The sequence below is a fragment of the Hemitrygon akajei genome, chromosome 27 (genome assembly GCF_048418815.1).
Source record: "Hemitrygon akajei chromosome 27, sHemAka1.3, whole genome shotgun sequence".
NCBI lineage: Eukaryota > Metazoa > Chordata > Chondrichthyes > Myliobatiformes > Dasyatidae > Hemitrygon > Hemitrygon akajei.
In genome coordinates, this window is record NC_133150.1 from 49,006,556 (window position 1) to 49,019,569 (window position 13,014).

Sequence of the window (13,014 nt, forward strand, 5' to 3'; positions counted from 1 at the left end):
ATAAGTCGGGGTGTGAAGGGTTATGGAGAGAAGGCAGGAGAATGGGGTTGAGAGGGAAATGGATCGGCCATGTTGAAATGGCAGAGCAGATTCAATAGGCAGGATGGCCTGATTCTGCTGCTGTGTCTTGTGGTTGTATGTGCGCACGGGTAAATGGAGTTGGGGTGGAATGGGGGCTTGTTGCAGGTTGGTTCTGTTTTGTTCTGGACATTGTGGGGCATACTATGTTGGCACTGAAAAGTGAGGCAACCCGTGTGGGCTGGCCCCAGCATACCAGTCCTTCCAGGTGAGGTGACACTTCACCTGCGAGTCTGTTGGTATCATCGACTGTATCTGGTGCTCCTGGAGTGGCCTCCCGTATGCCAGTGATACCTGGCGTAGATTCAGAGACCGCTTTGCCGAGCACCTACGCTCCATGTACGTTTCCATTTCCCTCTCTCACCTTACCTCCTTACCCATCCATCACCTCCCTCTGACGCTGCTCCTCCTTCCTTTTTTTCCATGTTCTTCTACCCTTTCCTATGAGATCTCCTCATGTGTGTCACAAATCAACTTCCCAGCTCTTTACTTCACTCTCCCCTTCTCTTCTCCCTGTTTCACCTATTACCTTCTGCTTCTTTCTTCTCTACCCTATCCTCTTAATCTGACTTCTCCCCTTCCTGTCCAGTCCTGATGAAGGGTTTCAGCCTGAAACATCGACTGTTGACTCTTCTCCATGGATACTGTTTGGCATGCTGAGTTCCTCCAGCATTTGCCCTGGGCTCAGTCACGTCTGCCTGGCAGGCGCAGGTGAGTGAGAGAGCGGGAGGGTGCCGGAAGAGGGGCTGTCATGAGGCAGTAGGTGTCTGGGGTAATGGAGTGGGGTGGGAACGTCTCTGGCGGTTGGGAATGGGGCAGGATGAATCTCAAGGTCTAGTCTGGGTTATGGAGATATGGGGTGGGTTCGTGTTGAGCTCTTTGTTGCCCTGCAGTAGTGAAACGTTAGTAGTCTGTTCCAAAAGATCTGTCTGTCCATTGCAAAGTTCCTGTGTTGGTTGTGTAAGGTTGCTGAGAATCCCTGTTGTGATCTTGCTAAAGCTTCACTGAGCTGAGCCTGAGTTCTGTGGTGCCACATCCTTGCATCTGTTCCCCACCAGGTGTGATGTCTGACTCAGTCTGGAGAGGAGGTTTTGACATTTTGGGCAGCTGTAACACCACGTGCCAACTCTAATACTCAGTCCACTGTCTGATTAACACAAGTGTGCCATAGGTTGCTTAACACCCTTGTCTTCTTGTGTCATATGCCTTAGAGTCATTGAAAAGTACAGCACAGATACAGGCCCTTTAGCCCATCCAGTCCGTGCCATACTGCCTACTCCCATCGACCTGCACTGGGACCATTGTTCTCCAATCGTAGTGGTGCCGCCAACATCGCGGCCTCTCTCCCAGATGAGCTCAATCACTTTTACTCTCGGTTCGATGTCGCTAACTCTGAGCCTCCGGGGAAAGCCACCGCTACAAACTGCAAGCTGGTCATCTCTGAGGCTGAGGTACGCAGATGTCCCCAATGAGTGGACAGTCACAAGGCTGCAGGACCAGACGGCATCCCAGGGCAAGTGCTTAGGATGTGCGCAGCACAACGGGCAGGTGTGTTTACAGACATTTTTAATCTCTCCCTCTCCCAGTGTAGAGTGCCCTCCTGCTTCAAATTATCCACCATGTCCCTGTACTAAAAAAGACCAAGGTAACATGCCTGAACGATTGGCGTCCTGTCACACTCACCTCAATAATAAGCAAATGCTTTGAGAGCCTGGTCAAGGATTACATCTGCAGCTTACTAACACCCACACTGGACCTCCTACAATTCGCTCATCTCGACTGATGATGCAATAACCACTGCTCTACATACCGTCCTTACACATCTGGAGAAGAAGGATGCTTATGTGAGAATGCTGTTCTTGGACTACAGTTCAACATTCAACACCATAGTTCCATCCAGGCTCAACAAGAAGCTCAGAGACCTCAGCCTTGACCCTACCTTGTGCAGCTGGATCCTGGACTTCCTGTCAGATCGCCAGCAGGTTGTAAGAGTGGGCCCCCTCACCTCTGACCCTCTGACACTCAATACAGGAGCCCCTCAGGGCTGCATTCTGAGTCCCATCATTTACTCCCTGTATACCCATGACTGTGTTGCCACCAAAAGCTCCAGTCTGTTAATTAAACTTGCCAACAACACTATAGTGATTGGCCTTATCTCAAACAAAAATGAGGTGGCCTACAGGGAAGAAGTCATCTCTCTGACACAGTGGTGTCAAGAAAACAACCTCTCCCTCAATGTCGCAAAAACAAAAGAACTGGTTGTGGATTACAGGAGGAATGGAGATGGGCTAACCCCTATTGACGTTAATGGATCTGGGGTTGAGATGGTAAACAGGTTGAAGTTCCTCGGCATCCACATCACCGAAGACTTCACATGGTTTGTGTGCACCAGCTGTGTGGTGAAAAAGGCACAACAGCGCCTCTTTCACCTGAAGACGGTTGAGGAAGTTTGTTATGGGCCACCAAAGAACTTTCTACAGGGGCACAATTGAGAGCATCCTGACTGGCTGCATCACTGCCTGGTATGGGAACTGTACTTCCCTCAATCACAGGCCTCTGCAGAGAGTGGTGCAGGCAGACCAGCGTATCTGTAGTTGTGAACTTTCCATGATTCAGGACATTTATAAGGACAGGTGTGTAAAAAGGGCCCATAGGATCATTGGGAACTCAAGCCATCCCGACCACAATCTATTCCAGCTGCTACCATCCGGGAAGCGGTACCGCAGCATAAAAGCCAGGACCAACAGGCTCCGGGACAACTTCTTCCACCAGGCCATCAGATTGATGAACTCACGCTGATTTGAGTGTACTCTATACTACATTGACTGTTCTATTTATTATAAATTAATATAAGTTACTATGATTGCACATTGCACATTTAGATGGAGACGTAACGTAAAGTCTCCTCATGTATGTGAAGGACGTAAGAAATAAAGTCAAATCAATTCAGTTCATGCCCTCCCAACCATATACCTGTCCAAACTTCTCTTAAGCATTGAAGTGGAGCCCGTGTGCTCCACTTGTGCTGGCAGCTCGTTCCACACTCTCAAACCTTCTGAATGCAGAAATTTGCCCTCATGTTCTTCTCACTTTTCACCTTTAACCCATGACCTGTGGTTGTAGTCCCACCCAGCTTCAGCAGAAAATGCTTGCTTGCATTTACCAGATCTGTACCCCTTGTAATATTATATATCTATCAAATCTCCTCTCAGTGTTCTACGTTCTACAAAATAAAATCCTTATCTATTTAATTGTGACATCCAGATCCACCGGACTCAGAAACATCCTTGTAAATTTTCTCTGTACTCCTTCAACCTTATTTACATCGCAACTGTATGTAGGTGACCAAAACTGCACGCGGTATTCCAAATTGGGCCTCAGCAACATCTATACAACTTCAACATAACATCCCATCTCCCGTACCCAGTACTTTGATCTGTGAGCAGCAATGTGCCAAAAGCTTTCTTTACAACCCTACATACCTGTTCTGTGACTTTCAATGAATTATGGAGCTCTATTTCCAGGACTTGTTGTTCTACCAGCAAGTCAATTTGGATAGTATAGTGACTGCTGTATATTTGGTCCTGTGAGAGTTAGTTAGAGCATTATTGTGAGGACAATGAAATTACAGTGCCACTCCATTCAGTGCAAAACAATATACTGGGAATTCAATTACTGAAAACACAATGACAAAATTTAAATTAACATCTGAGTTATTTACAATGACTTCTAAGTTACAACTGAACTAAAAACAAAACACTTTAAAATTAAAGGAAACAGTGGCTGCCCCATTCAAGTGTTGCTCATGCCATCTTATAAAACACAATGATTAAGCATAAAATCACTTCAAATATTATGCCCATCCACTTCACTCACTTCATGGTGCCTCTGGACAATGTGTGGATGTATCATTGTTCAGTTGTATGACAGCCCTGGGGAAAAAACCGTTTTTCAGTCCGAATGTCTGTGCAGGGGTGTTTCTATATCTCCTGCAGGACGTACTGGGGTGGGGTGAGCCAATCACGATTTTGTGTGACAGCGTAGATCTTGTCATTTGGAGATGGTTTCCATATCGATAGTTGTATTCCAGTGATGTTCTGATCACTCACTGAAGTGCTTTTTGGTCAATCCTGCTGCAACTAGTGTGACACACTATCATGCCAATGTACTCTCAATGACACCTGATAAGGGTTTAACAGGCAGATTTTGGGACAGATTTGCTCTCTTTAAACTCCTAAGTGAGAACAGGCATTGCTGAGCCTTCCCTACTATCAAGGAGGTGTTGTTGGACCAAGAGAGCTCCTCTGTGGTGTTCATTCCCAAGAATTTAAAGCTGGAGACCCTTTCCACTGCTTTGCCACTTTGAGTAGTGGAACATGTTCATATCTTCATGTTTTCCTGTAATTAATTTTTTTTAATATATATTGATTGAAAGGTTATGGTTATGACTCCATTTGGACAGTTTATGCCTCTTCTCTCTGTATGTTGTTGCATTATTATTTGGAATTAATTAAGAGTGGTGGATATGTGGAATGCTCTGCCCCAGAAGGCAGTGGAGGCCAAGTCTCTGGATGCATTCAAGGGAGAGTTAGATAGAGTTCTTATCGATAGCGGGGTCAAGGGATATGGGGAGAGGGCAGGAACGGGGTACTGATTGTGTATGATCAGCCATGATCACAGTGAACGGCAGTGCTGGCTAGAAGGGCCGAATGGCCTACTCCTGCACCTACTGTCTATTGTCTTATTGTCTATAAAACACTGTTATTTGCCTCTGTACTTGTATTCATGTTTAACTTGACTTTATTTCCCGAATAGTACATTTCAATATTTGGTGTGACCAAGCCAAAAAAATGCTAAAAATCATTGAACTGGATGGAAGGAAAACAGCTTAAGAGAATCTTTTCCAGGCATGCATCTCTTGTGCTAGTTGTTTAAATTCAAAAGGCTAATTCTTTTTTTTCAAGGGAAATGTGACAGGCCACCAGAATTGGAAAATGGCTTACTAGAAGATAAGTATCTCATGCAGAAAAAGTTTCCAAGCGGATCTACGGTCTATTATGTGTGTAACCCCGGTTACACTTTTCGTCAATACAGTCGCAGATCTATTATTTGTAATGAAGGTGTTTGGGAACCATTACGAGCCACCTGTACACGTAAGTACTGAATAACTAATCCTTTCTCACTCAATAACTTCTCCCATTCTGCAATCTGCATCTTTTCTCAGTCCCCATCCTCTCCAGGACTGAAGTAAGTTAGCTGGAGTGTGGTTCATGGGAGTCAGATGCTTCCTGACGCAAATCTAATTCTCAAGTGTGCTGCTCTACCTTTTAGACAGAAGAGTGAAAATCTGCTAATCTGAGCTTCAATTCTCAATGAGAAAAAGCAAACTGAAATTTTGGAAGAGCTTATTTTATCAGCAATAACAAATATTAATCTAATGAGTGGTAAAATGCCACTGTAATTTGCTGAGAAGTTTAATGTCTTGAAAAAATTAACTTGCTCACTTTAAAATAAAAGTAATTTTAATTTTACTTTAAAATTAAATAATATTTAGAAAAATCTGGGAAAAAGTGTGTATCAGTTTAGTGTTTCTCTTACATTTCAGTGAATTGTATTGGAAAGGCTCATCAACACTTTGTAACATCCTGGCTTTTTTCTCCTTTTTTGTTCAGCAAAGAGCTGTGGAAGTCCAGGGGAAGTTATGAATGGGTATTACCAGGGTAACAATACTTTTGGAAGTAGTGTTACATTTTACTGTTATGAAGGGTGAGTATTCACATACTTGATTGAAAGAAAAGAGTTGAGTTAATAGTTCAGTTTACAACTTATTGCAATAGTGTCAGCATCAGAACTGAAGGTGGTGGAAAAACTGAAGCTGGACAGTATAAAGGATTAGCTGTCGGAAAGGGGTGGGTAAGGGTGGTACATTAACAGGAGTACTTGGACAGCTACATGATAAAGCAGAGGCTGCCAGTCTCGGGTCCATGGACCCCTTGGTTAATGGCATAAAAAGGGTTGGGAACCCCTGGTTTAGAGGGAGAAGGCTAAATGCAGGAAAATGGGATGAGCTTGACCAGCATGGGCCAGTCATGCATTCAAGATTCAAGATTATTTAGTGTCATTTCCAGTACACAAGTGTAAAGGAGAATGAAATAATTGTTCCTCCAGATCCAAAGCAGCACCAAATAAAAACATTGAGATAAAGAACCCAATAATAAAAAATTACAAAAAATGTAAATATGTAAGATAGCTTCTATGCATAGATTGTGTGTCCGTAGAATGATGGTACAGCAGTGTCTGTACATCAGCTGACTGACAGTAAATGATGAAGCAGTGGTGTTTGGAGGTGTGGTGGGGTGGTCTTGTTAGGGGAGTTGTTGATCAGCCTTACTGCTCCATGGACTTATCTCCCCATCTCATGCTGCTGTTGAACAACTTCAGCTGAAGGATGACAACTCCATCACTTTCTCAAAGGCAATGGAGAAAAGCAATAAACACTGACCTTCCCAGACTTGCTAATATCCAATAATTGGGAAATTGTGATTGGCGTAATACTTTAAAACATTGGTAACTTGGGTTCAATTCTCACTGCTGTCTGTAAGGAGTTTGTACATTCTCCCCAGGACTGCATGAATTTCTTCAGGGTGCTCGGATTTCCTCCCGTGTTCCAAAGATGTGCGGGTCAGTAGGTTGATTGGACAGATGGCTGTAATTTAGTGGCCAGGGCTTGTTACCGTGCTGTATTTTGAAATAAAATTAATAAATAAATGACATCCCCTGCTTTGCTGCTGTTGTGCGCCTCAGTGTGAGTGTCTCCACTTGCACTTTGGGACATTTGTCCATCTTGGTCACTCGGTTTTTGTAAGTGTCATGGATTTATACCATTGGGAAATTGGTTGTCTGATTCAGACACATTTTACACCTGCTTGTGGACATTAGTCCCGTCATAGTTAAACTGAATCAGGATCATGAGATTCTGCAGATGCTGAAATTCCTGAGCGACACACAGAAAAAGCTGGAGGAACTCAGCAGGTCAGGGAGTATCTATTGAAGGATAAGCAGTTGATGTTTTGGGCTGAGACATTTTATTAGGTTTAATAAAGTGTTTGTATTTACTCAGATGCTAGCTGACCTGCTGACTTTCTCCAGCATTTTCTGTGTTAATCTGATTTTTTTCTGTCCCATGGTCTCTTAAAATATAAACGAAAAGTTAGCATTTAATTCATGCCAATATTTTTCCTACATTAGGAGAAATATTGGAACTGATCTTGATTGGCAGTGTTGCAATTCACTCAATTAATGTTCTTCCATCTAAGAATGGAATTACACATTTTCCTCTTTTCTATTACAATCCTATCCTAATAAATTTCAAATTAATGGAATATAATTGCTAAGTCTCTTCCTGATAACACTGCTCTAACTTTAAGCTTCTCTGAGATAATTTTTATAATTTTGTCATCGCTTTAGATATAAGCTGGTGGGTAGAAATTACCGGTTGTGTGAAGATGATGGATGGGGAGGCCAGGTACCTACATGTGAAGGTGAGCTGAGATACAGAATCAGGTTTAATATATATAACTACATCAAATAAGTAGTGTAAAATGAAATAAAATGATGTTGTGTACATGGGTGCATTGTCCATTCAGAAATCTAATGGTGGTGGAGATGATGGGCTGAGGCTACAGTATTATACCCTCAGTACTGGTCAACAATCTGAGGCCATTAGCCATCTAACTGTGACTGATGTTCTTTTACTGGTTGCCTTTATTTCTATTCTGTTACTATTCCCCTTCAGAGTGCCTCTTGCTCTCTGGTTTAGAAACAAACTATCAACCTCAGCTTTAAAAATACCCAGTGACTTGGCCTCCACAGCCATCCGTAGCAATGAGTTCCAATAATTTATCACCTGTGTCTTGCATGGTTGTATCTTGTCGAAATAGCTTTTAAAAGTAGTGACTGCAGTGATTCCACTGCCGTGCTCTGAGTTCCAGATATGAGCCATTCTCTGTGTAAAAGTCAAAACTCCCTGACGGATCTCCTTCCTCGTACCTTAAACCCGTGCCCGCACAGTTTTTTATACCACTACCATGGGAAAAAGAGCTGACTGTCCAGCCATGAGGAAATCTGCAGATGCTGGAAATTCAAGCAACACGCACAAAATGCTGGTGGAACACAGCAGGCCAGGCAGCATCTATAGGAAGAAGTACAGTTGACGTTTCGGGCCGAGACCCTTCCTCAGGACTAGGGTCTATTCAGCCTATCTATGCCTCCTATAATCTTAGACACACCTCTTGGGTCACCCTTTGTGCTTTCTTAACTCCAGGGGAAAAAGCCCAGCCTGTCCAATCTAATCCCATAACTAATGTTCTCCAGTCTTGACAACATCTTTATAGTCAGTTTCTCTAAGGTCAGACTGAATGCCAAGATTATGAAAGGTAGATACACTTGGTCATGAGAGTTTGATTGTGTATTGGAGAGTATGAAGACGCCTGTACCTGGTCCTGATGAAGGGTCTAAGCCTGAAACATCAACTGTTTATTCCTATCCATGGATGCTGCCTGACCTGCTGATCTCCTCCAGAATTTTCTGTGTGTCACTCTAAATTTCCAGTATCAGCAGAATCTCTTCTGTTTGTCACTGGCATAATACAGACATCTTTGGACTGTGGAAGGAGACTGGAGTTCCTGAAGGAAACCCACTCAGTCACAGGAACAACGTAACAAACTCTTTACTGACGGCGTCAGAATTGAATCCCGATTGCTGACATTGTAAAGTATTACATTGACCACTGTGCTGCTGTGTATGTGTCTCTCCCCCGGGGATGAGTTGGTCTAAGTTCAGAGTGGGTGCCTAGATTGTGAAAGGTGGATATGTGGTCATGGGGGTTTGAATGTGTATTGGAGAGGATGAGATTTCCCTGTATTCTGCATGCTACATTGCGATAGAGTGCTGTTGAACTTTTACTGAGCTGGTTTGACCTTTAACCATGAAGTTAAAGGTGTGATGTGATGGTCTGCTCTGGGCATTAACTGAAGTACATTTGTTGCCAGTTGTTAAATGTCCTGACATTCCGGCCATTGAGAATGGCGAAATATCAAGGCTCTCTGCAGAGTCATGGGAATACGGAATGGTGGCGGAAGTTTCATGCCATGACGACTACTCATTGATCGGTGAACGCAAGCTTATCTGTGAAAGTGATGGAAATTGGAATCATCCCTTTCCAAAGTGCAAAGGTACTGAACTAAAAATGAAACCTGTTTTAATTACCATTTTAAACATATTTAGTGTTTTAGTTTTGTAATTCTTCATGCAGTCAGTTAATTCTTCATGCAGTTCCTTAATGGAAATATACAATGATTTTCCAAAACTCAGAAGTACACTGCAGATGCTGGGGTCAGAGCAACACCTACAACACGCTGGAGGAACTCAGCAGGTCGGGCAGCATCCGTGGAAACGAGCAGTCAACGTTTCGGGTCGAGACCCTTCATCAGGACTGAAGAGGGAGGGGGCAGGGGCCCTATAAAGAAGGTGGGGGTAGGGGTGAGAAGGAGAAGGCTGGTAGGTACTTTCCTCTGATTGAAAAGCCAATCAGAGGAAAGATCAAAGGGTGGGGAGGGGGACGCAGGGAGCGGATAGGCAGGGAAGGTGAAGAAGGAATGTAAGGGGAAAGCACTGTATAGTAGAAGAAGGCAGAATCATGAGAGAGGTGTTAGGCAGCTGGAGGAGGAGGCAGAGTAAGACAGGGATGGGGGAAGTTAGAGGGAGGGAATTACTGGAAGTTGGAGAATTCGATGTTCATGCCAAGGGGCTGGAGACTACCCAGACGGTATATGAGGTGTTGGCCTGAGTTTGGCCTCATCACACAGTAGAGGAGGCCATGCATGGACATATCCGAATGGGAACGTGAAGCAGAGTTGAAGTGGGTGGCAACCGGGAGATCGTGTCTATTGTGGCGGATGGAGCGGAGGTGCTCAACGAAGCGTTCCCCCATTCTACGTCGGGTCTCGCTGATGTAGAGGAGGCCGCACCGGGAGCACCGGATGCAATAGATGACCCCAACAGACTCACAAGTGAAGTGTTGCCTCACCTGGAAGGACAGTTTGGGGTCCTGAATGGTGGTAAGAGAGGAGGTGTGGGGACAGGTGTAGCATTTATGCTTGCAGGGATAAGTGCCAGGTTGGAGATCTGTGGGGAGGGATGAGTGGACCAGGCAGTCGCGGAGAGATAATAAATCAGCCAAGAATGCTGGAGCAGACTCGACCTATTTCTGCTCCTATATCATATGGTCTTATATTAGTGGTGAAAGGTGAGCATCTGATTGTCAGGGCAATACACTGAGTAGTTGAGGTGAAGATTGAAGAGAATAGAAGCAGGTTAGGTTTTTGGGGAAGGGCAGCATGTCCGTGAATGTGGAAGGGTGGCACTTCCTCTCAGCAGCTCTGAGGACTGCCAGTGAGGTCCAGCAGCAGAGCACAAAGTTACAGTGGGCATTCTGCTTGAACGGTCTGCATCTGCATGAGATGCTGCTTTTTCATCTGTTTTAGTTTAGCAAAGTGTTTTTGTGCCTTTAAGTGCTTTGAATTTAAAATTAAAACTTTTCTTACTATTTTATTTGTGTTGTGAATTCATTAGGATACCTAACAGCAACAAGTTCTTTATTTTACCAGATGTTAAATGTCCGGCTCCTGATATTCCTAACAATGTCCGCATGGTATCGATATACAAACCTACTTATAAATATCAGGAGCAAATCAGTTTCCGGTGTGAAGAAGGTTATGAGATGGAGGGCGATGGTCGCATTGTATGTGGAGAGGACGGCAAGTTTTCACCCCCACCACCCACCTGCACACCACGTGAGTAAACATTTCCAGAAATAGTGGGTAAAACTGAATCTGAATTGAGAGGCAGTATGATTTTAAAAAAATGTGATTTGGTGACAGTTTACCTGCTACTCTTCACTCCTACAATCTTTTAAAGATTCAGCTTCTGAGATTAAAGAATAAAATGGTTATAGGTTATGTTTCAAAATGAGACCTATCTTTGCTTTTGTGTCACAAAACTGCAGATTGAAAACAAAATACCACAGATGCTGGAAATCCAAAAAACACACGACATCTGTGAAGAAAGAATTAGCAAAGCTTTGGGCCTGTAAACAGTGATATGTCACAGGGATCTAGCCAGAACTTCAGCATTTAGCAGTTCATAGAGGATTTTAGTTAAGGGGAAATTTTGAATTGGTTAGGACTTTAGACACTGGGGAGCAGAAAACGAGGGGAGATAGAGGTACAGTCGGCCCTCCTTATCCGCGAGTTCCGCATCCGCGAATTCAACCAACCGCGAATCGAGAAAACCCGGAGGTGGTCTTCCAGCACTTGTTGTTTGAGCGTGTACAGACTTTTTTTTCTTGTCATTATTCCCTGAGCAATGCAGTATATCAAATATTTTACATAGCATTTACATTGTATTAGGTATTATAAGTAGTCTAGAGATGATTTAAAGTATACGGGAGGACGTGCATGGGTTATCATGGATCAGGATCGAAAAAATCATGAGTTCTCTTACTAAGTAAGTCGGAACAGGTACATCCGGTATTATTTAGTATCAGTTAGTCAAACCCTGAACAATGCAGTATATCAAATATTTTACATAGCATTTACATTACTGTCTGGATTAGAGGGCATCTGCTATAATGAGAGATTGGAGAAGCGGTTTGTTTTTTTCTTGGAGCGGCAGATGCTGATAGAGACGTGTAAGATTATGAGAGCGACAGAGAGAGTAGATGTTCAGTATCTCTTCACCCAGGGCTGATACGAGAGGGAATGCACTTAAATCGAAAGGAAGTGTTTTCAAGGGAGATGTGAGGGTCAGTGTTTTTTACACAGACTGTTGGCTGTCTGTGTTATTGGTAGAGGAAGAAACATGAGGGACTTTTAAGAGATGTTTAGATAAGAACATTAATATGAGGAAAATGGAGAGACATGGACAGATGGGATTAGTTTAATTGCACTGATGGGACAGTTCCTTTACTGTACTGTTCTCTGTTCTATGGGATCAGAACGGGAGATCGTAGTTTAAGGATGAAACATGAAATATTTCAGGAAGTCTTTTTTCCACTCAGAGGGTGGTCAGGGTTGGTAACAAGCTGCCAGCAGAAATGGTGGATGTGGGTTTGATTTTGACAGTTAAGAGAATTTTGGGCAAGTACTTGAATGGGCAGGATATAGAGGCTATGGTTCAGGTGCAGGTCGATGGAAATACGTAGAAGATTAGTTCACTGTGAACTAGATAGGCTGAAGGGCCTGTTTGCATCTATGATCCTGACGCTATACTGTGTATGGTTTGGATGAGGGAAGTGAAGGAATGATTGCACCATGTTGTACTATACTGGAGTCTGCATATTTCCTCTACTGTCACTTCTGCAGGTTTACATGCACATACCCCAGTTCCTTTGCAAGATGGAAGTGAAAGTACTGTAGACAAATTGTCAGCTAGAATTAGAGTGGGTGGGCAGACATGAGCAACTGGACGGTTTATTCTTCTTCCTACTTGTAGTCTCCTGCTGTAAAAAGCTATCGATAAGTGAGTGGGCAAAGAGCTGATCCATGGAGTGAGTCAGGTTTTTTAATTTTTACTTTCAAATAAAATACGATTCAGTTGCATTTGGGGGATAAAATGGAAGTTTGAGTTTCTCTTCTGAATGACTCTGAAATTCTTAAATACTCCTGATGTAATAAGGAAATAACGAGTAGGATAGACAGAGGAGAATCGGTGGATGTTGTGTACTTGGATGTTCAGCAGTTCTTTGACAGGTCCACACATGAAGCTGCTGTTAAGAGCCCAAGGTATCACAGACTGGATAGAGCATTGGCTGATTGGCGAGAGGCAAAGAGTGGGAATGAAGTGTGCTTTTTCTGATGGGTGCTAGTGACCGGTGGT

The 13,014-nt window shown here is 43.5% G+C and overlaps 1 protein-coding gene across 4 annotated transcripts in view; it reads left to right on the forward strand.

Moving 5' to 3' along the window:
* Positions 1-13,014, forward strand: part of LOC140717380 (C4b-binding protein alpha chain-like) — an 88,643-nt gene that overhangs the window by 24,594 nt on the left and 51,035 nt on the right. For 3 of the 4 annotated variants that reach the window (XR_012096525.1, XM_073030904.1, XM_073030906.1), the window contains exons 7-11: positions 5,043-5,231; positions 5,751-5,844; positions 7,546-7,619; positions 9,129-9,311; positions 10,746-10,931. Coding sequence is in view for 3 of the 4 variants with exons in the window: in XM_073030904.1 (XP_072887005.1) it covers positions 5,043-5,231; positions 5,751-5,844; positions 7,546-7,619; positions 9,129-9,311; positions 10,746-10,931 (726 nt within the window). In the remaining variant the exon portion in view is untranslated. The remainder of the gene's footprint in view (positions 1-5,042; positions 5,232-5,750; positions 5,845-7,545; positions 7,620-9,128; positions 9,312-10,745; positions 10,932-13,014) is intronic. The other variant, XM_073030905.1, reaches the window with a different exon arrangement.